At 43.7% G+C, this 26,182-nt stretch overlaps 1 protein-coding gene across 2 annotated transcripts in view; it reads left to right on the top strand.

Annotated features, from left to right (window-relative positions):
• The window catches only part of LOC121277479 (E3 ubiquitin-protein ligase MARCHF3), a 99,223-nt gene that overhangs the window by 59,590 nt on the left and 13,451 nt on the right, over positions 1-26,182 (top strand). For both annotated transcript variants that reach the window (XM_041187017.1, XM_041187018.1), the window contains 2 exons: positions 2,187-2,425; positions 6,746-6,950. In XM_041187017.1, coding sequence (XP_041042951.1) covers positions 2,199-2,425; positions 6,746-6,950 — 432 coding nt within the window. In that variant the 5' untranslated portion in view covers positions 2,187-2,198. The remainder of the gene's footprint in view (positions 1-2,186; positions 2,426-6,745; positions 6,951-26,182) is intronic.

Genomic DNA, 26,182 nt, shown 5'->3' with positions numbered 1-26,182 from the left:
CTACCACCTTCTCAAGGGCAACTAGGGATGGGCAATAGATACTGGCCCAGCCAGTGAAGCCCACATCCCATGAATGAATGTTTTAAAAAAAAACATTGTTTTAGTTATAGGGAAATGTGGCAACTAATTTTTGCATAGCAAGGTTGCACAAACAGCAGTGAGATCTCAGAAACTTTTTTCACTGATGTTGCTTGAAGGATAAAGATTGCCAGAACACCTGGAGAGCTCCCCTTCTCTTTCAATAATGCAATGGGATCTTTAGCTACACTTGAGAATGTAAACGAGGGAGTCTATTTAATTTTTCACTGAAAAGATAGCAACTTTTTTTTCACTCTTTCATGGGATGTGGGCATCACTGGCAAGGCCAGCATTTGTTGCCCATCCTTTATTCTCTTGAACTAAATGACTTGCTGGGCCATTTCAGAGGGCAGTTAGGAGTCAACCACATTACCGTGGATCTGGCGTCCTGTGTAGGCCAGGCAAGGTAAGGACAGCAGATTTCCATCCCTAAAGGACATTGAGCCGGACAGGTTTTTACCACAATCCTTGATAGTTTCATGGTCACTAGCTTTCAATTCTAGATTTATTAATTGAATTTAAATCCCACCAGCTGCCATAGTGAGATTTGAACCCACGTCCCCAAAGCATTAGCCTGGGCTTCTAGATTACTAGTCCAGTGATATTACCACTATGCCACCATCTTGCCTTGGCCTTTGATGTTTCTGCCTATAATCCCAAACTTGGACCTTTACAGGTGTATAGTTTTTGCCCTGCCTTCTCAGTGGTTTTAATTTTATGCTGTCCATTTCATAGAAAATGCAGCTAAGCCATGTGCAATGACCTTTATATATCATTGAATTAATAGGACAATGCTTTTTGCTGTCTCTTTTTAATCTGATAGTTGTCAGTTGTTTTTGTAAAAACATATTGGCCTTTCAGATACTTGTAAAGCTATATCCCTGACTACTGGGGATTGTTTCTAGGGAGTCCCAGTGGCAGCAGCTTCCTGCTTCCCAAATTCCTGCCCATGGTCAGTTAGTGGATACAGATCAAATCCAGGTGGGAGTATGAGGAAATTTATGGAAATAAGCCCCAACCATTAAATCCACATCTTCGAAATGCCAATTACTGGGTCTGCCACGCGCTTTGGGGCTCTTGCACACCATTTCCGATTCCATGTTAAGATAAGGGCCATTGAATTTAATTGTACAGAAGGGGGCCATTCACCCATTATGCTTCTTAAAAGAGCTAGTCACTTAGTCGAATTTCTTTGCGCTTTCCTCATACCTTTTGAAATATTTATTTTCCAAATATTTATCCGCTTTGCATTTAAAAGCCAAATATGGTTTTGCTTCTAGCACATTATCCTATATTTCATGTCCTAACAACCTTCTGCATATAAATATAATCACATCCTCTACCTTTTGTTTTGGTGATCTTAAATTTGTGATGTAATCGATTCATTGACCACTAGAAATGGCTTTCCTCTCCATACCTTTATCTAAACCCTTAATTCGTAATTGTGAACACCGCAACCAGATTTCATTTTAAATTTCTGTTCTTCAATAAAAAATAAGCAGAGAATCTCGAGCTCTCTTTATACCTCTGTTTCTTGGCATCATCTTAATAAATCTCTTCTGTGTCCACTTTGTGCCTTGACTTCCTTCCTAAAGTAAAGCCTCTGTAACTGGCCACAATATTCTACTTAATATTTCAGCTTAATTATTGATTTGTTGATTTGTAACAGGTTAACACTACCTCTTTGCTTTTGATACACCTTAAGCCTTCTATGATTAGTTGCAAGTCCAAAGCGCAAAAATACCCTTAAATGGCACTAAGTGTTGTGGGAATGTAGCTGTTACTCCAATACAGTTTAAGGAGGTAGCGGATGGTGTTCTGCTGAAGTGAGCATCCAATTCATTCTAGACATGGTTTGTCAGTACTTGTTGCTGACACTGGTGATGAAGAATGAGAAAATTTATATTCTGATCAGCCCAAAATCTCCTTCCACTTACCAATTCCTCCCCACCCAACCCCCCACAAAAGAAATTAGAAAAGTTAGATTTGGTTTAGTAACGGTTTAGTTAATCCTTACACGTGATGCAGAAAAGTGTTTTTTTTCTCTTTGCAAATGTCCCCCAGATTTTAATCATTTGAATCTATTTTTTCCCCCACTTTCCTTTTAGATGGAAGTATGAATGTGGTTCACACTAATTGACGGTGTAACTCCTGTTGCCATGACAACCAGCCATTGCAGTCACCTGCCTGAGGTTCTTCCAGACTGCACTAGCTTGGTACCTTTAGTAAAAACAGTGGAAGATTCTGCTGATGTCGTGAATGGGCAGCCACAATATGTCATGCAAGTTTCAGCTAAAGATGGGCAACTGCTGTCAACAGCGGTAGTTAGGACACTGAACACACACAGGTACAAGAAATTTTCTATCAGATTAATCACGGCAATGCAAAGGCAAAGAGAATATATTTTGAACCCTAATGTAAATAAGTTTCTAGCATAAATTGTGTTATTTGGTTGGGTTACTGACCTTGTACTTTGGAAACAAACACTGAATTTTTCCAGACAGCCAGCAGACATAGTTTCTACTGTGCAACAAGACTGTGTTTACCTTAGACCAGGGGTGTAACCTATTCATGTGAGGGTCCACGTTTCAATTTTTTTTTCACTCAAGTGGCTGATGAGCAAATTTCAGAAAGATACGTTTGGCACAACATTAAACATGGATTTAAAAAGCAATGTCAAAACAATAAATTGATAAATTTTTTTTAAAGTAATAAAAATGACCACTAAGAAGTGCCAAGCAGCAGAGTTAACCAGTAAAATCTTTTCTGCCTTTTTTTTGCTAAAGAAGCAGAGCTAAAAAGACAGACTAGGCCCCAGGTCCTGGTCACCAGGGAAGGGGTGGGGACCACGGCCAAGCTAAGGAGTTGGGTTTGACTAACAGTGACCTTGCGTTCACCTCTGATGGTGCACGCTCCAAGCTGACCTTGGCCAAAATCATACAAAAGTGGGGGTCGGAAGCTGGTTGCCTTTCAGCGTGGGTTTTCCTCTGCCCTGGCCTGCTTTGTGGATAAGATTTTGGGGAGATGGAGGAGGAGGAGGAGGGGAAGTGTGTGTGTGTGTGTGTCTGGGTCACTCCCGGTCTCAGGGTTTCTCTCCCCACCCCCCTCCCCACCTCAGTTCCACTCTCTTCCCCCCACCCCCAACCTCCCTCTCCCTTCCATTCATGTTTGCGCTCTCTCTCTCGTTCTCTTCCACTCGCACACACACTCTCCATTCCACTCACGAGCACTCTCTCTCCCTTCCACATTCTGTCTCTCTCTCTCTTTCCTCTCTTTCTCGCTTTTCCTCTCTCTCTTTCTCACTTTTCCTCTCTCTCTTTCTCACTTTTTCTCTCTCTTTCTCGCTTTTCCTCTCTCTCTCTCTCTTTCTCGCTTTTCCTCTCTCTCTCTTTCTCGCTTTTCCTCTCTCTCTCTCTCTCTCTTTCTCGCTTTTCCTCTCTCTCTCTCTTTCTCGCTTTTCCTCTCTCTCTCTCTTTCTCGCTTTTCCCCTCTCTCTCTCTTTCTCGCTTTTCCCCTCTCTCTCGCTTTCTCGCTTTTCCCCTCTCTCTCGCTTTCTCGCTTTTCCCCTCTCTCTCTTTCTCGCTTTTCCTCTCTCTCTCTCGCTTTCTCGCTTTTCCCCTCTCTCTCTCTTTCTCGCTTTTCCTCTCTCTCTCTCTTTCTCGCTTTTCCTCTCTCTCTCTCTTTCTCGCTTTTCCTCTCTCTCTCTCTTTCTCGCTTTTCCTCTCTCTCTCTCTTTCTCGCTTTTCCCCTCTCTCTCTCTTTCTCGCTTTTCCCCTCTCTCTCGCTTTCTCGCTTTTCCCCTCTCTCTCGCTTTCTCGCTTTTCCCCTCTCTCTCTCTCTCTCTCTCGCTTTCTCGCTTTTCCCCTCTCTCTCTCTCTCTCTCTCGCTTTCTCGCTTTTCCCCTCTCTCTCTCTCTCTCGCTTTCTCGCTTTTCCCCTCTCTCTCTCTCTCTCGCTTTCTCGCTTTTCCCCTCTCTCTCGCTTTCTCGCTTTTCCCCTCTCTCTCGCTTTTCCCCTCTCTCTCGCTTTCTCGCTTTTCCCCTCTCTCTCGCTTTCTCGCTTTTCCCCTCTCTCTCGCTTTCTCGCTTTTCCCCTCTCTCTCGCTTTCTCGCTTTTCCCCTCTCTCTCGCTTTCTCGCTTTTCCCCTCTCTCTCGCTTTTCCCCTCTCTCTCGCTTTCTCGCTTTTCCCCTCTCTCTCGCTTTCTCGCTTTTCCCCCCTCTCTCTCGCTTTCTCGCTTTTCCTCTCTCTCTCTCTCTCTCTCTCTCTCTCTCTCTCGCTTTCTCGCTTTTCCTCTCTCTCTCTCTTCCTTCCCTTTCTCTCTCTCCCTTCCACTAGCGAGCGCCCACTCTCACAGACTCCCCACCTGGGCCCAGGAGGTTTAGACATTTTACCATCGAGGAGGAATTTAGGGTGGCTGTGAAGATGCCAAGACGCATTTCCTCACACCACCCTGTCTGAGACTCCAGCTGCCCAGGCAGGGGGCTGGGCAGACACTGCTGCGACTGCTGTTCCTCGTGGCCTGAATATTGCTTTGCCATTTTGAGCCTTGTGCTCCTTTAGGGGGCGGCGCCTGTTCTGGAGGGTGACAGAATATGCACTGCTCTATCCTAACATGAAGCCTGGCATTGTAAACTATGAGTGGGGAACTTGGATAAGTTGGTGGAATGGGCAGGCAGATGAAGTTTAAAGCAGAGAAATGAGTTCATTCACTTTGGTAGGAAGAACATTGAGAGACAATATAAAATAAAGGAAGCAACTCTAAGGGGTGCTAGTGCAGAGGGAGCTAGGTGTATGTCTGCATAATTAATTGAAAGTGGCAGGACAGGTTGAGAGTGCAGTTAATAAAGCTTATGATATCCTAGGCTTTATTAATAGGAGCATAGAGTGTAAGACCAAAGGGGCTATGTTAAACTTGCATAAGACACCAGTTCGGCATCAGCTGGAGTACTACGTCCAGTTCAGGTCACCGCACAATAGGAAGGATTTGCAGAGATTGCAGAAAAGATTCACAAGAATGGTTCTAGGGATGAGGAACTTCAGTTATGAAGATAGATTGGATAAGTTAGGATTTTTTGCTTTGGAGAAGAGAAGGCTGAGAGGAGATCTGATAAAAGTATTCAAAAGTCTGGATAGTAGATAGGGAGAAACTGTTCCCATTTGTGAAAGGATCAAGGACAAGAAGTGAGAGAGAACTTTTTCATACAGAGAATAGTTAAGGTCTGGATTGCACTGCCTGAGTGTGGTGGAGGTAAATTTAATCCAGGCATTCAAAAGAGCAGTTATTTGAAAAGGAAGAATGTGGAATGTGCAAGGTATATGGGCAGAAGGCAGGAGGAATGGCACTAGGTGAATTGCTGACTAGGTGAATTGCTGACTAGGTGAATTGCTGACTAGGTGAATTGCTGACTAGGTGAATTGCTGACTAGGTGAATTGCTGACTAGGTGAATTGCTGACTAGGTGAATTGCTGACTAGGTGAATTGCTGACTTGGAGAGCTGGTGAAGACATGATGGACTGAATGGCCTCCTCCTGTGATGACACAAGGATGCTTTAGTGACTGGAAGCCAGTGTCCAGTGGCGTACCACAGGGATCTGTGCTGGGTCCCTTATTGTTTGTCATTTATATAAACAACATAGATGACTGTGGGGGGTAGGATTAGTAAGTTTGCGGATGACACAAAGATTGGCCGGGTAGTTAACAGTGAGGTTGAGTGTCTTGGGCTACAGAAAGATATAGACAGGATGGTCAAATGGGCATTTAAGTGGTAGATGGAATTTAACCCTGAAAAGTGTGAGGTGATAAACTTTGAAAGGACTAATTTGACAAGGAAGTATTCAATGAACGGCATGACACTAGGAAGATCTGAGGAGCAAAGGGACCTTGGCGTGTGTGTCCATAGATCTCTGAAGGCAGAGGGACATGTTAGCGGGGTGGTGATAAAGGCATATGGGACACTTGCCTTTATCAATCGAGGCATAGATTACAAAAGTAGGGAGGTCATGTTGGAGTTGTATAGAACCTTGGTGAGGACACAGCTGGAGTACTGTGTGCAGTTCTGGTCGCCACATTATAGGAAGGATGTGATTGCACTGGAGGGAGTGCAGAGGAGATTCACCAGGATGTTGCCTGGGATGAACATTTAAGTTATGAAGCAAGGTTGGATAGACTTGGGTTGTTTTCATTGGAGCAGAGAAGACTGAGGGGTGACCTGATCGAGGTGTACAAGATTGAGGGGCGTGGATAGGGAGCAGCTGTTCCCCTTAGTTGAAGGGTCAGTCATGAGGGGGCATAATTTCAAGGTGAGGGACAGGGGAGGTTTAGGGGGTATGTGAGGAAAAACTTTTTTACCCAGAGGGTGGTGACGGTCTGAAATTTGCTGCCTGGGAGGGTGGTGGAGGTGGGTTGCCTCACATCCTTTAGTAAGTACCTGGATGAGCACTCGGCATGTCATAACATTCAAGGCTATGGGATTAGGTAGGCAGGTCAGGTGTTTCTCTTGTGTTGGTGCAGATTCGATGGGCTGAAGGTCCTCACCTGCACTTTGTGATTCTGTGAACAGTTTTGTGATTCTGTGATATTAATATGACTAGTATAGCATTTTGGGTGTGTTCTAGATTGTTTAAAATAGCTTTGAAGTTGCCATTGATGAACCTCTTTCCTTTGTAGCACACTCCATGACCGTCCTATGTGCAGGATCTGCCATGAAGGCAGCAACCAGGAAGATCTGCTATCCCCCTGTGAATGTACAGGAACCCTAGGAACTATTCATAGAAGCTGCCTAGAGCACTGGCTTTCTTCTTCAAACACCAGTTACTGTGAACTCTGCCATTTCAAGTTTTCAGTGGAGCGTAAACCTAGACCATTAATAGAGGTCAGTAAGTCATGCATGTCCACAAATAGTGTTCTCCAAAAATAGTTCACAATGTGCAGCAATTAATTTCCATTTTTTTAAAAATCCATGTAATTGTAGTTGTGTAAATTTGAGGCTGTGGAAAAGCTTTTGTTTGAGTTAACCAGCCATAGAGTTTCTTTCAAGGGAGTGCTGTTTGGTTTTGAAGTACAGTTGGGGAAGCATTTCTTCCTTATCAAACTCATGCTATATCTGATAATCAGATTGGGGATCTGAAATGAACACTGTTTCCTTCTCAATACTAACATCCATTAATGAGCATAAATTTCAGAGTTTTTCAAAAATTGTTTTTATTGCCTAACTAATACGTTTACTTAATTAGGAACAACTACTTTCCCTATAAATACTCAATTCAAGTTCCTCCAAGTACTTTTCCTTTTGGGAGGCCTTCCTAGCCTTCTATATTCACATATAGAAAGCATACCACATTAACGTTTCAACAAGTGTTGATATCAGTGAGACATGAGTTTGAAGTTGTAAATTTCACACTTCCGCATGTTTAATTTTCCTTGCTCCCTCAAAGTACAACTATATAACAGTAAGAACTTGCATTGTCGTCCAGTTCTAACACCTTTTTAAATCAAAATATATATCTTCAAACTTTCGGCATTTTCTATCCTCCTCAAAATTGTGCTTTTTATCACATTAGAATTTTCTTATTGCCTCTCCTTAAAACAAAGATCTGTTGATAAAATAATAGAGCAGGTCTGACATTGTTTAACACTTGTATTGAAAGAGCAAAGTCCTAATCGGCTATTACCGCAAGATTTCTGAACTGGGATCGCCAATCAGAAAAGAGACGTGAAAATGTTTATCCGGCACAGAGTATATATGAATGAAAGAGAATTGTATGATCTTTTCTGGACCATATCATGCACCATAAGGCCTTGTTTTCCTTTTCCAAAACTGCTCGCAAACCCTAGATTATCCTGGATAGCAAAGATAACTGCCTGGCTTCTTTACTGCGCTACAAACTATTCCCTAAACCCCCTCTCTCCTCCCTCCATCCACACCTCCAACCATTATGAAGAGCTCATTTATTTCTTCTTCACTGGTATTAAGACCATCTGTTCAGCTGCCTCTGCTACAACCCCACTCCCTCCTTGCCCAGCCTCAAGCATATTTTTTAACAGTTTCTCTCCTATCTTATCTATGGAATCCACCTGCTTTTCTCTTGGCTCTTCCCATTAGGCTGCTGACCATCCAAATTCTGCTCCTGGTCCCCATAATAGCTGACATATTAAATGGCTCTCCTCAGACACTGTTTCACCCACCACTCTCTTCTAAAACCATTATCACCACTCCCCTACTCAAAAAAAATTACATTCTCTACCCCTCTGATCTTTTAAACTACATCTCCAACCTTTATTTCTTCTCAAGTTCTTGTAAATCTTATCACCTTCAATTTCTGTGCCCAGTCTTACAACTTCACCAACCCTGCTGCAGCACTGAAATGGCCCTGATCAAAATCACAATGATACATATTCTGTGACTATCTCACTTCATCCATCCCAACCTCCCTGCAGACTAACAATCAAAAACACCATCCTCCACCAGCCCCTCTCCTCTGTTGCCTAGCTCAGTGGGATTACCTTCACTTGATTCTGCTTTTACCTATCCAGTCATAGCAAGAGCATCCCCAAATTAATTTCCTCATTACTTCAGGAGCTACAAAGGATCCTTTGTGGCCTTGTCCCTTCCTTTGTCTACATGCTTCCCTTTGGCCACATCAACCAAAGACGTGGGATGGGATTTCATGTGTACGCTGACAATATGCAACTTGTACCTGTCCACCACCTCTTTTTTGACTTCTTCGCTGCCTCTGTGTTGTCAGGCTGCTTGTCAGACATCCAGTCCTGAATAAACCAAAACCATTATCTCTGGCCCTAACTACAATCACTGTACACTCACCACCAATCCCATTCCCCACCCCAGTCTCTGTCTCTGATTGAACAAGATTTTTGTAGCCTATTTGATCCTGAAGTTGGGGTCTGAACCCATATCTTCTCTACCATAAATGCTGCCACCTTCAACCTTGTTATATTGCCTGTCTCAGCCCACATTCATGGTAACTCCTCATTGTTCAAGTATGTCCAAGCCATAAGTGATTTCTGTGGGACCACTCATTACCGAAGAGTCCAATATGGGGTCAGCATGGACATGCACAGAATTGGCAGTTCATGACATGATTGTTGATGCTTGGAGCTGTGCCACCTCTGACCTCCCTTCAGGCATGTCGGATGTTGCGAGGTTAGTATGCTGAATCAAATGTTGGTGTTTGCCTTCACGTGGGCTGGTTGGCTGCAGAGAGGTGGTCTTCAATCCAGACGTTTGTAAGGTTCTTTTTTAGGGTGTCCTTGTATCATTTCTACTGACCACCTTGATGTGGTTTGCCCTAAGACAGTTCCCTGTAGAAGATCTGCTTGGGAATTCTGCAGTTAACCATGTAGGAGACTTTTCCTGCCCATTCATTTAAATTGAATTTTCTGGAGGGTGGTCTCCAGCATGTTGAACCCAGTGTCATGATGAGATATTAATGTCTATAATGTTATCGGAAATTATTGTTAAATTGGAATTGTAGTAGGGTGTGTGTCTATGTATGTGTGGCTTAACTGGATTAAAGCCAGCTAGTCTGGGTAATTTGATGTAGAGTAGTTTGAGATGTTAATTGGGTAAACAGTAAGTGAGGATAGAAGGTAAAGAATACATTTGCATTTGTTGAATAAACCATTCAAAAGAATGGGTAAAATCTTGCACCTAGCTGACAGACACCAAGCAATGTGTTTATATTACTAATAAAATTGTTGGATTGAAAGGATTATTGTTAGGAGAGGTGAAAATATAAAACCTGCAATGGAAATTTTACATTCAAAGGGGAAGCTAGGTATAAACAGAAAGGAGTTTGTGTGTGTATAGGCCAGAGGCATTTAAGATCTAACCAGCCTGTAAGCCTACAACTGTCTGCAAAGGAACCAAATTGCAAGGGGCCTCATTTTGAATTCATAAAGTCAAATGTGCTTTACTTGGTGTCTGTTTAAAGCTTATGGATTATTGTTGCCTTGGTGTTTACCTGGGGGTGATTAATTTGGGGATTTGTTTAAAAGCTATTATTATTGTAGACCTGTGTATGTGTTTAATTCATTGTTAAATTAATAAATGTTTAATTTAGTTTTTATAAAAAAACCTCTTGAGGTTTGGTGCTTTTATTCCTGAATTCAGAGCTGAATCTCAAACATGCCAATTGAAAATACAGTTTGTGACAGTTGTTCAAGTTTCCCTCAGGGATTTAAACAACTCAGCCTTTACCAACTGCTGTGTCATAACACCAGCATGATGGAGGATCTCATTGTTTGTGATTTTGCTTTGCCATCAAATTCTCATGATGGACATCAGGTGTGTTTGTTGGAAGTGTTCCAGAGCTTTATTGTGGTCCCTCTAGTGGACCCAGGATTCTGAGCCATCTCAGAGTTGGAAGGACAGTGGCTTGGTAGTTTGATTTTAGCCTTCAGCTTAATGCCATGCTACTTCTAGACATGATCATGGAGTTGGCCTGAGGCCAACTTGCTTTCTGGATGTGTGCACTGATATCTTCATCAATGGTGGCATTCCTAGACAACACACTACTAAGGTATGAGAATTTTTCTACAATCCTGTGCAAAGTTTTGGGGGTCTTTCACACTTTTAAGGCAGGGAAAGACTTGGCAACAAAGCTTTGTGTGAATTGACTTTATTGAGATAAAATCAGGGCAAGTTTAAATTCTTAGATGAAATACGTGAACAAGCTTGGCTGGTGATTTATCATGGATTATACTACCCATGGCCGGGATTTTCTGTGACTGCTGGTGTTCGGGAGTGTTTGGTGACGTGAGCTGACAATATGGCAAGAAGGCAAAAAATCGGTTTCACGACATCATGTAACCAGTTTGCGACCATCCTCTCACCCCGTCGATGGCTGGCCACGTTCCCCGCTATCGAATGTTGGGGATTATAAGGCCAGCCCGCCAGAATCATTCTCCCCCCTCCCCCCCCCCTCCCACCCATAGGCGGAAAATACACCAGTGCAGAACACGGCTTGACAATTGTGACGTGCTGAAGTCCGGACTTACCGCCAGGGCTTTGCTCACATCGCAGACATCCGAGGAACAGAAGATGCTGGAGCCCGACAGCAATGGAACACTGGAGGAACATCCATGGAATACTAGGTGGATTCTCATGTACATGGCTCTGCTGCAAAGCAGCTCACGGAAGTTGAAAAGTCACTGTTGATGCTCACAACGGATGATGGTCAAGGGGGTGGGGGAAGAAGATCTAGGATCGACTGGGAGAGGAAGAGGTGTTGAGGGGGAGAATGAAGGTGTAGGGGGTTGAGGTTTGAAGTAGGAAATAAAGGTGTTGGGGGGTGGGTTTGGGAGGGGAGAGAGTACGGGGGGGGGAGGAAGAGGTAACAGGGGAGAAGATAGCAACTTGGAGGTAGGAGTAGGGGGGATGAAGGTGAAAGAGAAGGAGTTCAGAGGGGTGAAGGAGTCCAGGGGGTGGAAAGAGTGTAGAGAGGAGAGGAAGTCTAGGGGAAGGAAAGAGTGTAGAAAGGAGCAGGTGTGCAGGGGGAGGAAGGAGTGCGGAGAGGGGAGGTAGTAAGGGTGGAAGAAGGAGTTAGGAAGGGGGACGGAGTACAGCTGAAGGAAAAATGAGGGAATCAGGAAGGGAGAAGGGGTAAGGCTGGAGGAAGAAGTGAGGCTGGAGGGAGGGGGAGGCTCAGGGCTGGAGGAAGGAGTCTGGAGGGGGAAGGACTAAGGGTGGCAGAAGATGCAAGGGTATCTGAGGGAGTCGAGAAGGGAGAGGAATTAATTGGGGGGGGAGGGGGGGGTCAGGAGGGCAGGGGAAGGGATTCGGTCAGGGGAGAAGGGATTTTTGCCGGGCAGGGGAGGTTCCAGAGAGGCAATTGGGGTTCCAAAGTTAGAAGGGGCCCAGAGGGGAGCATGTCCAAGTGAACATGCAAGGGAGGGGTCTGTCTTCTGGGGGGGGGGGCGAACTGAGGGTGGGCATGGTGTGAGGGAATGGTGAGAATGACTGAGGGCAGAGTGAGACAATAGGGTGGGAGGGTGAGGGTTCAATAGTAGCGGTAGAGAGGGCAATGAGGGGGGGATGGTGGTGGGGGGGTTGGTGGGGACTCAGAGGCACCCGGGGGGTGGGAAGGTGAAGGTTGGGGAGGTGAATGTGGATGTGGGTGGGATTTTCGGGAACGATGAGAACATGCACGTTCACCTGGACCTCCCTGAGGGAAAGGGTTGCGGCTGGTAGTCACAGCGGAGATATAGAAGGTGTTGCTTGGGGGGGGGGTTCAACTGTGATTGGGGAGAGGAAAATGGGTGTTTGGGGCAGGGGGAAGGACAGGGGAGCTGACAAAAAAGTGAATCCAGACCATGCTGTCCAAATCGAAAGTGAAACAACAGTCGTGGTGGGCGAGATCAGGTGCTGTGTGGGAGTGTGGTGACTGGGTGGGCGGAGATGCAGATCAGCTCAGATGGACAACTGAAAGCGAACCCAGCAGGCAGCATTGAAAATGGTCAGGACATTGATGTGAGTGTGATATGTAAAGGATCCATGTGTGTGGGAGAGTGCTTGCACGAGGCTCTGAAAGGCCACTTCTCCCTCCAGAATCACTCACTGGCCAGCTGCCCCCTCTGTGGTGACAAAGGACGAGGTTGAGGGGGGGTCACATGCAAAGCGGACTTGAAGGGAGAGGACAGCCTCTGAGATTCCTGAGTGGATGACCCAGGGGTGTCCAGCTGCTGCTGCTCCTCCATTCGGGTGTCCAGGGGCCCTGGCCTGACTCCTTGAGGGGAAGGAGCTCCTGGAGGGAGGCTGAGGTGCCCCTCGCGTTACCACTGCAGAAACTCACCCATGGCTCCTGTGATGGAGTGCAGGTCTGCACACATCTGTGTTCTGCTGGACCAGGGTCTCCATGGCGTCCGCCGTTCTCCCCATGTGACCTCCATACAGCACATGTGGGCACCACTTCATCAGAGAGTAGGCGGACGCGCTCATCTGAGTTGTGTGCCACTCTGCTGAGGGCTTCCAACAGCTCTGCATGATGTTCCCCCGCCTTCTGCTGACTCTCCAGGATCAGTTAGAAGGACAAATCCAGAGGCCCGTCAGCGAACTCGGGCCTCATAGATGCCTGATCCCCAGCAGTCCTCTGAGTGCTCACACGGACCCGCTTCCTGCTGCTGCGGACTTGGGTCGATGCGGTGACCACCAGATGGTGAACCCTAGCCTGTTCTAAATCTAGGTTCCACCAAGGTGTGTGTCTCTGTGCTGGTGCAGGGTATGAGTAAGCGCTGTGGCGGGTCTTCCAGGCTGCTTGTTTCCAGCTCTTCAATGGAGGTGGTGTCCTCTTGGCTGGAGGTGAGGACGTGAATGAATGGAGCTTGGATACTGTCCGGCTGAGGGTGTCAGTTGCTTGGCAGAGCTCCCTGTAAACTGAAGTAGAAATAAGCAGGAGAGAGAAAGGGCTCACATTTGCGTTGAGAGGGAGATGATTATGTGGTGCAGGATCCTCATGTGGGTGTTCGCTGCTGACCTCACTGTCACCGCTGGCACAGTCCATGTCCCCAGCAGTCAGCGTAATCACACACCCCTCAAAGCGAGTGAGGAGCCTAATGTGGGCCACTCCACCCCCTGTCTGGGACCTCTCCCTGCTGATGTGAGCAGGCTTCTCCTTCATGAGAATAGATGGAGATTGAGAGAGCAGGGCTCATGGCAATGCGTGGAATCTTTGTGTGGCGAGTGGAGCCATGGACAGATGAGGACGTGAGCTCAAGAGGGTATGAGCCTGATGGAGATGTGAGGATGTGTGAGAGAGTTAGTGGTGTTGTCCCTTGAGATGTGAAATCCCTGTGGATGTCTGCTGGGTTTGAGAGTGTGAGTTGAGAGTGATGAGAAAGAGTTACCCTGGCAAAACGGATGAGACCATTCACCATGTAGCGGCACTGGGTGGCTGTCCTCTTTTGCAGGGCATAGGCGCTGACCACCGCTGCCACCGTCTCCCAAGCAGATTAGTGAGGTTGTTACCAATCCTGCGGCCAGGGCGGGAGTAGAGGACATCACGACAAGCTTCCACTGCCTCCAAAAGGTGCTCGAGGGGTGCATCATTAAACCGGGGTGGTGTGGAGATGGGGGGGCGGGGGGGTTGCGGCTTCAGTCGTCTTGCCTTTCAGGGCCATGTCTTCATTGCAGCAGTTGTGGCTAGAACCACTGAGAGGTGTGTGCGTGGCTGGACTTTAAATGTGGTGCCCTGCGTGATGAAACATCAAGGTGATGGCGTGGCGGGCGAACTAGAGCCCACCCACCATGGAAACAGCATGTTTCCCAGGAATGCATAATTAATACGGCGGGTTTGGGACAATACGGTGTGAAAAGCCGCCACTGTGGCCAGCAACTAAAATGTTGTTTTAGATCTATGAACAACATATAGATCTTATGCTTTTGCTGTAACTGCAAACACCATATTGGCTGCCCCACGGTTCTTCCTAAAGCCACACCATGATTCTAGGAGCGCATTATCTATGAGGCTGTCTAGTAAATGGTTTAATAGGTCCTTGTAAGGATCTTCCCTGCCATTGAGAGAAGACTTATTCCTTGATAGTTGCTGCATATGTTTTTGGATCCTTTCTATTTCCAGATGCTGACACTATTGGCATCCTTGCGATCCTGTGGAACACTTTTCTGATCTCAAATACTATTAAAGGCCGTTGTGAGTTTGTTAATACTCCCTGTGTTATTACATTTCCAAATCTCTTCTGGAATGTCTTCTGGGCCATTGGCCTTGCTTTGTTTGGTTGATTTGATAGCCTTTATCACCTCTTCAGTGGAAGGAAGAAGAATCAGGCATTCTTTCTCAGGCAACTGTTCAATTCGGTGCAGAGAAACTGCTGAGTTGATTATCTCGGCGTGTTACTTCAATCCTTTTCAGTGATTAGTTCCTTTCATCAGTTATTGGATAGGAGCAAAGGTTGTGATGTGTAGTCAAATAAAGTCTTCAACACATTGTTATAACAGGGACCATGCCTCTAAGCTAGATGTTGTGGTTCATCTGTTTTTGTGTTCCACCAGTCATTCTGCATTTCTCTTAAAGCATGCTCGGCTTGTGTTTACCATTTTTACTGTTTACTGTGGGCCTGTTAACAGACTTGCATCTGTGAGCTGTGTCTGTTTGAGAAAATGAGATGTTTTCACCCTTCTCAAACAAACCAGTCTTGGTGTTTGGGCTTGCAGTGTCCCAGGATGTCTTCTGAAGTCTTGGAAGATCTGATCATGGAGCTGTTTCCACTTATCGTCTCCGTCACTTGGGAAAGGAAGATCAAACTGCAGAGCCGTGTCAAGTTGTGTAGCAAGATATAAAGCAATGGCAAGGTTCTTAGGGAGTTTAACATCTACTGTTGGCTGTATTTGGCAAGGAGCTTTACGATGTTTTGGCAGGATCTTTAGGCTCAGCTTGGTGTGGATCAGGAAGTAGTCTGTTATCTTGATGTCAACGTTTTCCTTCCACCTGACAAGCATGTAGTCAAGGGGATGCCAGTGCTTAGATTGTGGGTTTTTTCAGGTTGTCTGTCAAAACCTTCATCCATGCTTAAAATCACCTTCAAACTACTGTTCCAATGTCATCTTTGCCAGCCTTCCCTTCTCCTCCCTCCATAAATATCAGCTCCTCCAAAACTCCTAGCCTTCCTATCCTATCCTTCACCAATTCACATTCAGCTGTCACCCCATGATCACTGACCTATATTGACTCCTGGTCCTCTAATACCTAAAATTTAAAGATCTCATCCTCTTACTTAAACTCCCTATCTCTTCGCCAATCCTACAACCATTGGGAATATTGCATTGCTGTAACAGGCCTCACTCCTTGAACCTTTCTGCCTCTCCACTTCCCTCTTCTCCTTTAAGGTCCTACTTAATGCCCAGCTCTTTGGCCAAACAATTGGTCACCCTCGCATAATAGCTGTTTCTTTTGGCTCAATGTTGGTTTCTTTCTGATTTGTGCTGCATTTCTGTGAAGAGACTTAGGAAAATTGTCCTATGTTAAAGGTGTTTTGAACAGGTAACACACAACTAAGAAGTGTTACTTCCAATTCAGTTTGCTTATTGTGAGGAAGCCCTTGTGAAAACTTGCTGTTATCTTATTTATAAAGTATGACAAAGTTGCTTTTCAGCTTTCTTTTTCCGCTTGGAAATTTGAAAGATATGTACATCATTGTGGTGGTGTGAGGAACGTGTGGTTTTGGATGTTGACCTAGTTTGAAAAGGCAATGTGAGGTGGAAGATGGAATATTTTCCTTCACAAACTATTTGAATCTCATAAATCTCTTGTAAATCAACTTGGAGCCATAGAAAAGCTACAGAACAGAAGGAGGCCATTCAGCCCATCGTGTCTGTGCTGGCTGAACAGAAAGAAATAAAAAAGCTAACTGCACATTTTAATCCCACCTTCCAGCACCTGACCCATAGCCTTGCAGGTTACAGCACTTTAAGTGCAGATCCAGGTGCCTTTTTAAATGAGTTGAGGGTTTCTGCCTCCACCACCAAACCAGGCAGTGAATTCCAAACCCCGACCATCCTCTGCGTGAAGAAGTTTTTCCTCTTGTACCCTCTAATCCTTGTACTAATCACCTAAATCTATGCCCCCTGGTAATTGACCTCTCTGCTAGGGGAAACAGGACATCCCTGCCTACTCTATCTAGGCCCTCATGATCTTGTACACCTCAATCAGGTCACCCCTCAACAGCCTCAGATCCAAGGAAAATGCCCCAGCCTATCCAATCTTTCCTCATAGCTACAATTTTCAAGCCCTGTCAACATTCTTGTAAACCTGAAATCTGAAAAATTAAAGCTTTTAGCTCTGAAGAAGTCATAAGCACTCAAAAAGTCAACTCTGTTTCTCTCTCACCAGTTGCTGTCAGACCTGCTGAGTTTTTCCAGCATTTTCTGTTTTTATTTCAGATTTCCAGCATCCGTCGTATTTTGCTTTAATCTTCTTGTAAATCTCCTCTCTCATCTCTCCAGAGCAATTGCGTACTTCCTGTAATGCGGCGACCAGAACTGTGTAACAATTCCAGCTGTGGCCTAACCAGTGTTTTATACAGTTCCATTATTACATCCCTGCTTTTGTATTCTATATCTCATCCAATAAAGCAAAGCATTCCATATGCTTTCTTTACCATCTTATCCACCTGTTCTGCCACCTTCAGGGACCTGTGGACATGCATTCCTCTACCCCTCCCAATATCCTCCCATTTATTGTGTATTCTCTAGCTTTATTTGCCCTCCCCAAATGCATTACCTCACACTTCTCTTGGATTGAAATCCATCTGCCACTTTTCCGTCCACTCAACCAAACCATTGATATCATTCTGAAGACAACAGCTATCCTCTTCACTATCAACTGCATGGCCATCTGCGAATTTCACAATCATGCCAGTTTGAAAAGCAATAATCAAAATATACACAATTTTTAGCGGGGTCTTTCCATGAGCCGCTCCAATTGTCTTCAGAAATTTGCTACGCTGCTGTTTCAGGGCTGACTGGACAAGTACAAAAGCAAAATACTGGCTGGACAAGAGTTCACTGATCCTATTGAACTCCTAGATGGCCTACTTTTACTTCTATGTTCATGTGTTCATTTTAAAAATGGGGACATATTTTCAGTTTGCCCCCATAACCTTTAACTAATTGCCCTGAATTATGTTTTGAGTCAGGTGAAATTCAGTCAACATAATCTTTATGGGAAGAATTTTCCCCCCATCCAGGGTGGGGGGGGGGGGTGGAGGAGTGCAGGAGCGGGCATGTACAGGCGCGTCTCCGATTGGCACCCCGGATTAGGGGGCGCACCGCCATTTTACGTGGGCAGGCCTTAATTGGCCTGCCCATCGTGACGTCCGCCAGGAAGCGCTCTGCGCTCCCTGTGCAGGCAGGGGCTGGGGGGGTGGGGATTCCCTCAGCCAGGAGTGCGTTCTTTCACACATGCGCGTGAAAGAGTGTACTCGTCTCCCTGAGGCTAAATGTTGCCTCAGGGAGATTGGTGCCAAATTCAAAATCAGTCAGTGCACAAAATTAAAATTTACCTGACATGTCCCCTCAAGTGACAGTGTCACATGAGTTGGGACATGTTCACCACTTTCATGCAAACTTTTATTAAATTTTTAAAAACCTACATGAAACCTCATCCCGCCCGTGGATGAGGTTTCATGCTTTTTCTGAAGCCTGCCAGGGCTCCCAGCCTGCCCGCTTACCTTAAGTTTGGAATGGCCGGTCCATTAACTAGTTCAATTAGTTTTTAAACGGCTTCAATTGGCCGTTGACAGGTCGGCGGGTGCACAGCTGATTCAGCTGCGTCCCCGCTGACCTGAAAATTGAAATGACGCCGGGAGTTCCGCCTGACATCATTTTACATGTCGGCGATCGGGCCCTGCCCCCCCCGCTCGCCAACCTCAATACCCTGGCCTATCTCTCTAAATAATTTTGAGAATGGCATTCCTTCTCTTGTCCATAGGATATTCTGGCTTTGGATTCAGTTCTGTACTCATCCCCTTGTTAGCTGTTTTGAAAGTAGTGTGAAACTGCTGAAGAGCCATACTGGCATTGTTCTGTATTTGTACAAGCTGATATGTATAGTACTGTGTCTTTTATTTTGTCCCTACTTCCTAAAGCCAACAGTATTTGTGCAGATTGGGAATGTGGGTCACTCACCATAGGCTGTGGTCCTTGAATTTCCCATGGGCTTTGTGGGTGTGAGAGAAGCCAACAGGAAAGAAATTGAGAAGTGCACAAACAATGAAAGGAAACAAAAAAATTAATAAATTAAGTCTAAAGTAAAGACTGCAAAATAAGTTGAGGGAACAATTAGGAAGGGGAAAAGTGCAAAGGAACAAAGATGGAATGGATCACAAGGGAAAATAATTGTTGTAAAGTCAAAGGGATGATGAGCAATGGCATAAAAGACAATCAACAAAAATGGAAAGTCAATTCAGTAGACAGAAAACAGAAACATACTGAGTGAAAAATAGTAGTTTTTAAACTTACCCCTATTTTCTAATTGTAAAATATTTAACATCTACAGTATTTATTAAATCACCATGTGTTGGGGCAAAATACTTTTGAAAGTTTTTTTAAATGAACTGAGCAAAATATTTTCCATGTTCTGAGAAATCCAAGTTTGTTTAAGGAACTTGTATTGAAGTCTTAATCAAAGTGTAAATCTTTCAGTAAATTATAAATGCAAATGAACCTTTGTATTAACTCAGCAGGTCTGATAGCATCTGCAGAGAGGAATACAGTTAACGTTTCGAGTCCGTATGACTTCATCAGTTCTGTTGAAGAGTCATACTGACTCAAAACGTTAACTGTGTTCCTCTCCACAGATGCTGTCAGACCTGCTGAGTTTTTCCAGCTATTTTTGTTTTTGTTTCAGATTTCCAGCATCCGCAGTATTTTGCTTTTATCTTTGAATTAACTCATTTACCAAACATTTAGAATACGATCACTTCGATATTTGAATGATGCTCATTATTCTAACCAGTTTATCAAACCTTTAAGAAACGCATCTTAAAAGCCCAACATTTCTAACAGATAGATGGAATGTATAAGGGGGTATAAGGATCATAATAAAAGAATTTCCATCAGTTTATTTTTAATTGTTAACTGAAGGCTTTTTGTCTTGAGGAAAGCAGTGCAGAATTTCATGAGGAACAATGAAACTAGTACCGAAGGATGTAACATGAGTGATGTATCGCAGTTGTGGACTTTTTGATGGCCGGAATATTCCCTTAAATAGCTACAAGAGAAGCTCTAGTTTCAGAAGATTTTTTTCAATTTTGAATGAAAACTTCCAAGTCTGGAAATTTGATCTAAAATAAAAATATCAATTTAGATGATTGGAAAAACTTGCACCTTCTTGGGTTCCATAAACTTGTCTGCACTTAAATGCCCAATTATTCAGTTCAAAGTGTCTGGTTTTTAATATCATGGATAAGTGACCATTCTTCATATGTAAGCCTAGGCAATAAGTGTAGGCATGCTGTTCAACTCTGAGGGACATCACAACAAATTGGGAATTGGTAGGGGGGGGGGTGCTGGAAAGAAAGACTAGTCTTTGTCCATGTGAATTCTTGTCAAAATTCTTTTTAAAATGCTATGATGATTCCATGCCAAAATAATGCCTGACCTAGGATGAAGAATATTGAAAAACATGCTCTTTTAAACTCCACCTGAAATGGAGAGAAAAAGCAATAGACTATTTTAATAAAATTAACCAATAATATTTTTAAAAAGCGTAATGCCTAGCAAAGTACCAGAAAATGCTTAACACGTTTTTCTTTGTCATTTCTCTAAATGAACGTAGAACTTGAGGGAGTTATTGACCTCGGCCATAATGTTTCAATTGTAATAACTTTATTGCTAAAGTAAACCGGGCTAATAGCTGCATATCTGCCAATACTGTATTCAGATCCCACAGATTAGTAGGCTGATTGTTCCAAGTGGTGTGGCTCATGTTTAAACAGTTTCTCACAACAACAAACAGTAGAGATGGGAGCAAGAAGAGTTAAAGGTAATCAGCTTTTTGTACCTCATTTTTAAAAGCATGATGGCTAGAATCTCATCAAATTAATAAGCAATTAAGCCAAATTGTCTAGAATTAGACAATTACCGCTATGAAAATGTCCCAAAGACATTGCCAATGTATTTTAATAGAAATGTAGATACACTTGGCACAAAATTTTACAAATAGTATTTTTTTAAATGGAGAGATTAAATCATATTACATTTCCAAGTTGGAAAACAATCATTTGTATGATTTTTTTTAAACATTGTAACACCTTTTAAAAGTAAGCTTGTTTTTTTAAAAAAATATCAAAACAAAACTAAATGGTTAGTTAATAGATGTTTTGAAGATTATTAATTTTAAAGCTCCAATACATCACAATGGCTTTCATTTTCAAAATACACCATTCCTCCTTGTAATCCGAGTATTGCCAGATCACTTAGTTGAACTTATGATATTTTTGTGCTGAATTGTGCAACATTACAACATGTACACTATGCAATTCTGCACCCACCAGGAAATTGCAAATCTATTGCATAAAACTCACAATGTCAAATTAAGCTTGGATTTACAAAGCTGTAAAGGTTGCTAAATGACATGTCAAAATTGTTGAATAGATTATTTTTTCCACGTTATTGATGTTAGCTCAAAAAAGGATATGTAGGAGTGAATTGAGATGGCGAGGTTGATTTTGTGTCGAACATTTGCTTTTCCACCATTAACTGAACCTATCTCATTCTGGAGATTTTTTTTATATAATGACTGGAATTCCTTGTGAGAATACTGTTGTTGAATTTGTTATTTGTAACTAATTGTTTGGCTAATTAAGATTGTGACCTAAATTCTAATTCTAATCCAAACCCCACCTGGTTCCTACTGCCCTTGTCAACATTACTAAAGCCCTGCACTATATCCATCATAATGAATGCAAAGTTCCATTCCAGATCCATTTTCATTGAAAGTTGCCAAGGAGCAAAGCTGATGTCAACAGCTTTTTGGTACAAAGTGCGAGCACATGGATTCCTGACCATGGTTCTCTGCAAAGTGAGTTTCTAACCCTTGCCAGCATCAAGAGAGTATTGAGTAGAAAAAAAATTATTGGGCAACTTTCGATCACACAAAAAGTGGTCTATGATAGTCATGAGTAAGGGTAAGGAACCGGGTTGCGTGCTGCTGCAAGGAACTGCCTGTGACACGAGGTGAAAGCATTCAAACATCTTCTATGGCCAAGGTGGCATTGGACTTGCTCAGACCTGTATCACTTTGAGGAGAAATTTACTCAGCAAGTGATGATTGCAAATGCGCAGCCTGAAAGGATGTTGGAGGCGGCTTCAATTGTAACTTTGAATATATAATTCAGAAAACTAGTCTAGAAAGATTTTTCTGCCAATTCTGCCTTTTAATGAAAAGGAAAATCAGTGATTCGGGGACACAGTGGGGGAAGTTATTTTAAACAATGGTATAATTTTAAAGGGTTTGCAAGAGCAAATAGACATGGGGTTTCACATGCAGGAATCTTTGAAGGTGGCAGGGCAAATTGATGAGGGTACTGTTACGATCAGCTGAGAGGTAAAATGCTTCCCTTCTTTTTCCCACTCCTTGTTTGGCCACAACAGGTTTTTTTAATAAGGATGTGCTTGCCAATTCAATTGGTGTTGAACTGTTTATGGGCTGTGACTGTAAAATCCACACGTAGGTTTCCTTGCAACCTTTCACAAAGGAAAGAGAATAGTATTTATTGTACTTAACCCATTATGAGAACATAAGAACATTAGAACTAGGAGCAGGAGTAGGCAGTTCAGCCCATCGAGCCTGCCCCACCATTCATTACGATCATGGCTGATCTCATTTCGGCCTCAACTCCAATTTCCTGCCCTCTCCCCATAACCTTTCAACCCAGTACTGATTAAAAATCTGTCTATCTCCTCCTTAAATTTATTCAGCGACCCTGGCATCCACTGCACTCTGAGGTAGTGAATTCTACAGATTCACGACCCTTTGAGAAAAGTAATTCCTCCTCGTGTCGGATTTAAATCTACTATGGTCTCTCATTCTAGAATGCCCCAGAAGGGGAAACATCCGCTCCACGTCTACTTTATCTATCCCCTTTGGCATCTTATTTGCCTCAATTAGATCTCTTCTCATCCTTCTAAACTCTACGAGTATAGGCTCAATCTCTCCTCATAAGTCAAGCCCCGCATCTCGGGAATCAATCTAGTGAACCTCCTCTGAACCGTCTCCAGTACAACTACATCCTTCCTCAAGTAAGGGGACCAAAACTGTGCACAGTACTCCAGGTGCAGTCTCACCAATGCCTTGTACAGTTGCAACAACACTTCCCTATTTTTATACTCTCTCCCTTTAGCAATAAATGCCAAAATTCCATTTGCCTTCCTTATTACCTGCGTACTAGCTTTCAGTGATTCATGCACAAGGACACCCAGATCCCTCTGCACTGAAACATTCTGAAGTTTCTCTCCATTTAAGTAATAAGTTGCCTTTTTATTCTTCCGACCAAAACGGATAACCTCACACCTATCCACGTTAAACCCCATCTGCCAAATTTTGGCCCATTCACCTAACCTTTCCATATCCATTTGTAAATTTCTTATTTCTTCATTGCAACTTACTTTCCCACCTATTTTGGTGTCATCTGCAAATTTATAGTGCCTATAGTGCCTATAGTCTATAGTGCCTTCTATCCCTGAATCCAAGTCGTTAATAGAGATTGTAAATAGTTGGGGCCCAAGGACCAAACCCTGTGGCATCCCACTAGTTACAGCTTGCCATCCAGTAAAAGACCCATTTATCCCGACCCTCTGCTTTCTGTTGGTTAGCCAATCCTCTATCCAAGCTAATGTGTTACCCCTAACTCCGTGTGATCTTATCTTGTGTATTAATCTTTTCTGCGGCACCTTATCAAAGGCCTTCTGGAAGTCCAGATATACTACATCTACAGGATCCCCATTATCCACTTTGCTTGTCACATCTTCAAAGAACTCTAGCAAATTAGTCAGACATGATTTACTCTTCATAAAGCCATACTGACTCTGATGGATTGCATTTTGACTTTCCAAATGCCCCATTACTACTTCCTTAATAATTGATTCCAACAATTTCCCAACAACAGATGTTAAATTATCTGGTCTATAGTTTCCTACTTTCTGCCTCCCCCCAGCTTTTTGAATAAGGGTGTTATATTAGCATTTTCCCAATCCACTGGAACCTTTCCAGAATCCAGGGAATTTTGGAATATTGTAGCCAATGCATCCACTATCTCCGCTGCCACTTCCTTTAAGACTCTGGGATGTAGGCCATCAGGTCCTGGGGACTTGCCACCCTTTAATCCCTTAATAAATATACTGACTTGCATGCACACACACAGATGGACAGGTACAGACAGACAGATGGACAGACACAGATGCGCGCACATAGACAGTGTGCATGCATGGACAGGCACACAGACGGACAGACAGGCACAGACGCGTGCACACACAGACACATGCGTGCAAGATAAGGTGGGAGAACAGATTAAACAGCTTTTTTTTAACGTTTAAGTTATACGGGTCTTGTAAACTGGACTTGGATGGTTTCAGGCTGAGTTCTGTGATGCCTCTGGATTCGGCATTGAGACAAGTTAAATATGGTGACAAACGATTAATTTATGTCCTTATGGCATCACCAGCTGTTGGTTGCTTCTTAAAATGCTGCCTGTGGCATGTGGATGGTCAAACAGCTGACAGGATTCAAGCTTGCAGACTGGATGGAGAGATTGAGAAAAAGAGTGTCCCATCCTGGGGTCTCTGCTTCTGTTCTGTGCTCTGGAGAAAAGTAATGTCTTAAACACAAAAGAGGGTTAGTTGGCTTGTTAAATGATTCACTCTCTCAAACTGTCCTTTTACTGAAACATGGTCAAGGCTAGTAGATTCCAGATCCACAATTTTATCTTAATTAGATTATGGCTACCAGGGTTCCTCCCTCAGCCAGAGTCTAATGTCTTGTTCCCCACCCAGTTGCTGTCTGGATTTCTGTGAATGGGTCAGAAGATGTGACACATTCACATTTCTCTAAGGTAATTATATTTGATGGGTTCTTGCAGGCAGGTTGATTCCATTTTAAAGGCTTTGAAGTTTGTAAGGTACAGTGATACCAATGTTCAGCCATCTTAGAAACTGTTGTTTTAAGTCACTGGAATACTGTTTCAGTCATTTAAAACTGAATCAGCAGTTTTCAGCCAGTAAATAAACAAAGTTATTTTTGATATAAAGCATTACTTTATTACAGTACTGAAAAGATATTTGAAATTTCTGGCTTCATAAACAGAAGCTAAGAATATCAAAGGCAAGAAAGGTCTCTGGTGAAGTATTGGGCAGAATTTTTCTGTCGGCCAGTTGGGGGCGAGGCTCGCTCACCGATGTGAAACTGACGCAGGATGACATCGGGGGGAAACCCCCAACGTCATCCCTCCCCATTTAAATATTCAGGAAGGCTGGGGGGACAGCGCAATCAGCTGTCCGCCCGCCGACCTATAATGGCCAATTGAGGCCATTGACAGAGTAGTTAAATCAATTAAAGGCCCTGCCCGTCCAACCTTAAGGCTGGCGGCGAGGCCTGGAGCCCCAGCGGGCTTCTGAAAACACATGAAACCTCATCCACCAGTGGGATTAGGTTTCATGTCTGTTTTTAAAAACTTTAATAAAGTTTGTGATATTTATTAACATGTCCCATCTCATATGACATTGTCGTTTAAAGCGGCTAGCTTTAAAATGGCGGGAGGGGGGGCCCGTTTTGGCGGTGGCGAACGGCTGCCCGCCCGCTGCCGAGCCGGTGGGGTCCGCCCGCCCATCAAGGGCAAAACTCTGCCCATTGTGTCTGATTGCAGCCACCGCCCTTTCGGAAGGATTTTGAGGGATGGAGAGGGTGTAGAGGAGGTTTACCAGAATTATATTGGGAATGTCAGTTATATGGAAATATTAGAGAATATAGGAATTTATCATCTTGAAGTAAAGGAGGAGGTTGAATAGATTAATTCAAATTGTATGGGGTTTTGATAGAGTAGGTAAGGAGAAATTGTTACTACAGATGCCTGTTACCAAAAAGTTTTTGCATCACTTAATGATGATATGACCAACCAAGTAGGATGTCTGTTTCTAAAATATATGGATATCTTGTAGAATTGTATTTGCTCTGATCGAGCCATCAGAACAACGAATTTATGTGGAAAGGCTGAGAAAGTCTAGATGCACAAAGACAAGAATAGTATGTTATAAACAGAGTGGGTTAAAAAGAAACATTCCAGGATGGAGACGAGGGTCCAGGAGTATACAGAGAGATGGGAAGGCAGAGAATGCAAGAACACCAGTGAGGAAGGTGCTTAAGAAGCAGAGGAAGAGGTGCAGGGTGAGGTAGAGAACCACAACAACCGAGAGAACTGTAGAGAGGGAGAGTAATCTGAGAGGTGGTGGAGTTTACTGGAAGTGACGCTAGAGATGAAGGACTTCAGTTACGTGCAGAAACAAGAGACGCTGAGATTATTCTCCTTGGAGCAGAGCAGGTTGAGGAGAGATTTAATAGAGGTGTGCAAAATTGAGAGATT

This window comes from Carcharodon carcharias, chromosome 4 (genome assembly GCF_017639515.1).
Source record: "Carcharodon carcharias isolate sCarCar2 chromosome 4, sCarCar2.pri, whole genome shotgun sequence".
NCBI lineage: Eukaryota > Metazoa > Chordata > Chondrichthyes > Lamniformes > Lamnidae > Carcharodon > Carcharodon carcharias.
The sequence above is the reverse complement of the archived record's forward strand: the minus strand, read 5'-3'. Positions and strand labels throughout refer to the sequence as shown.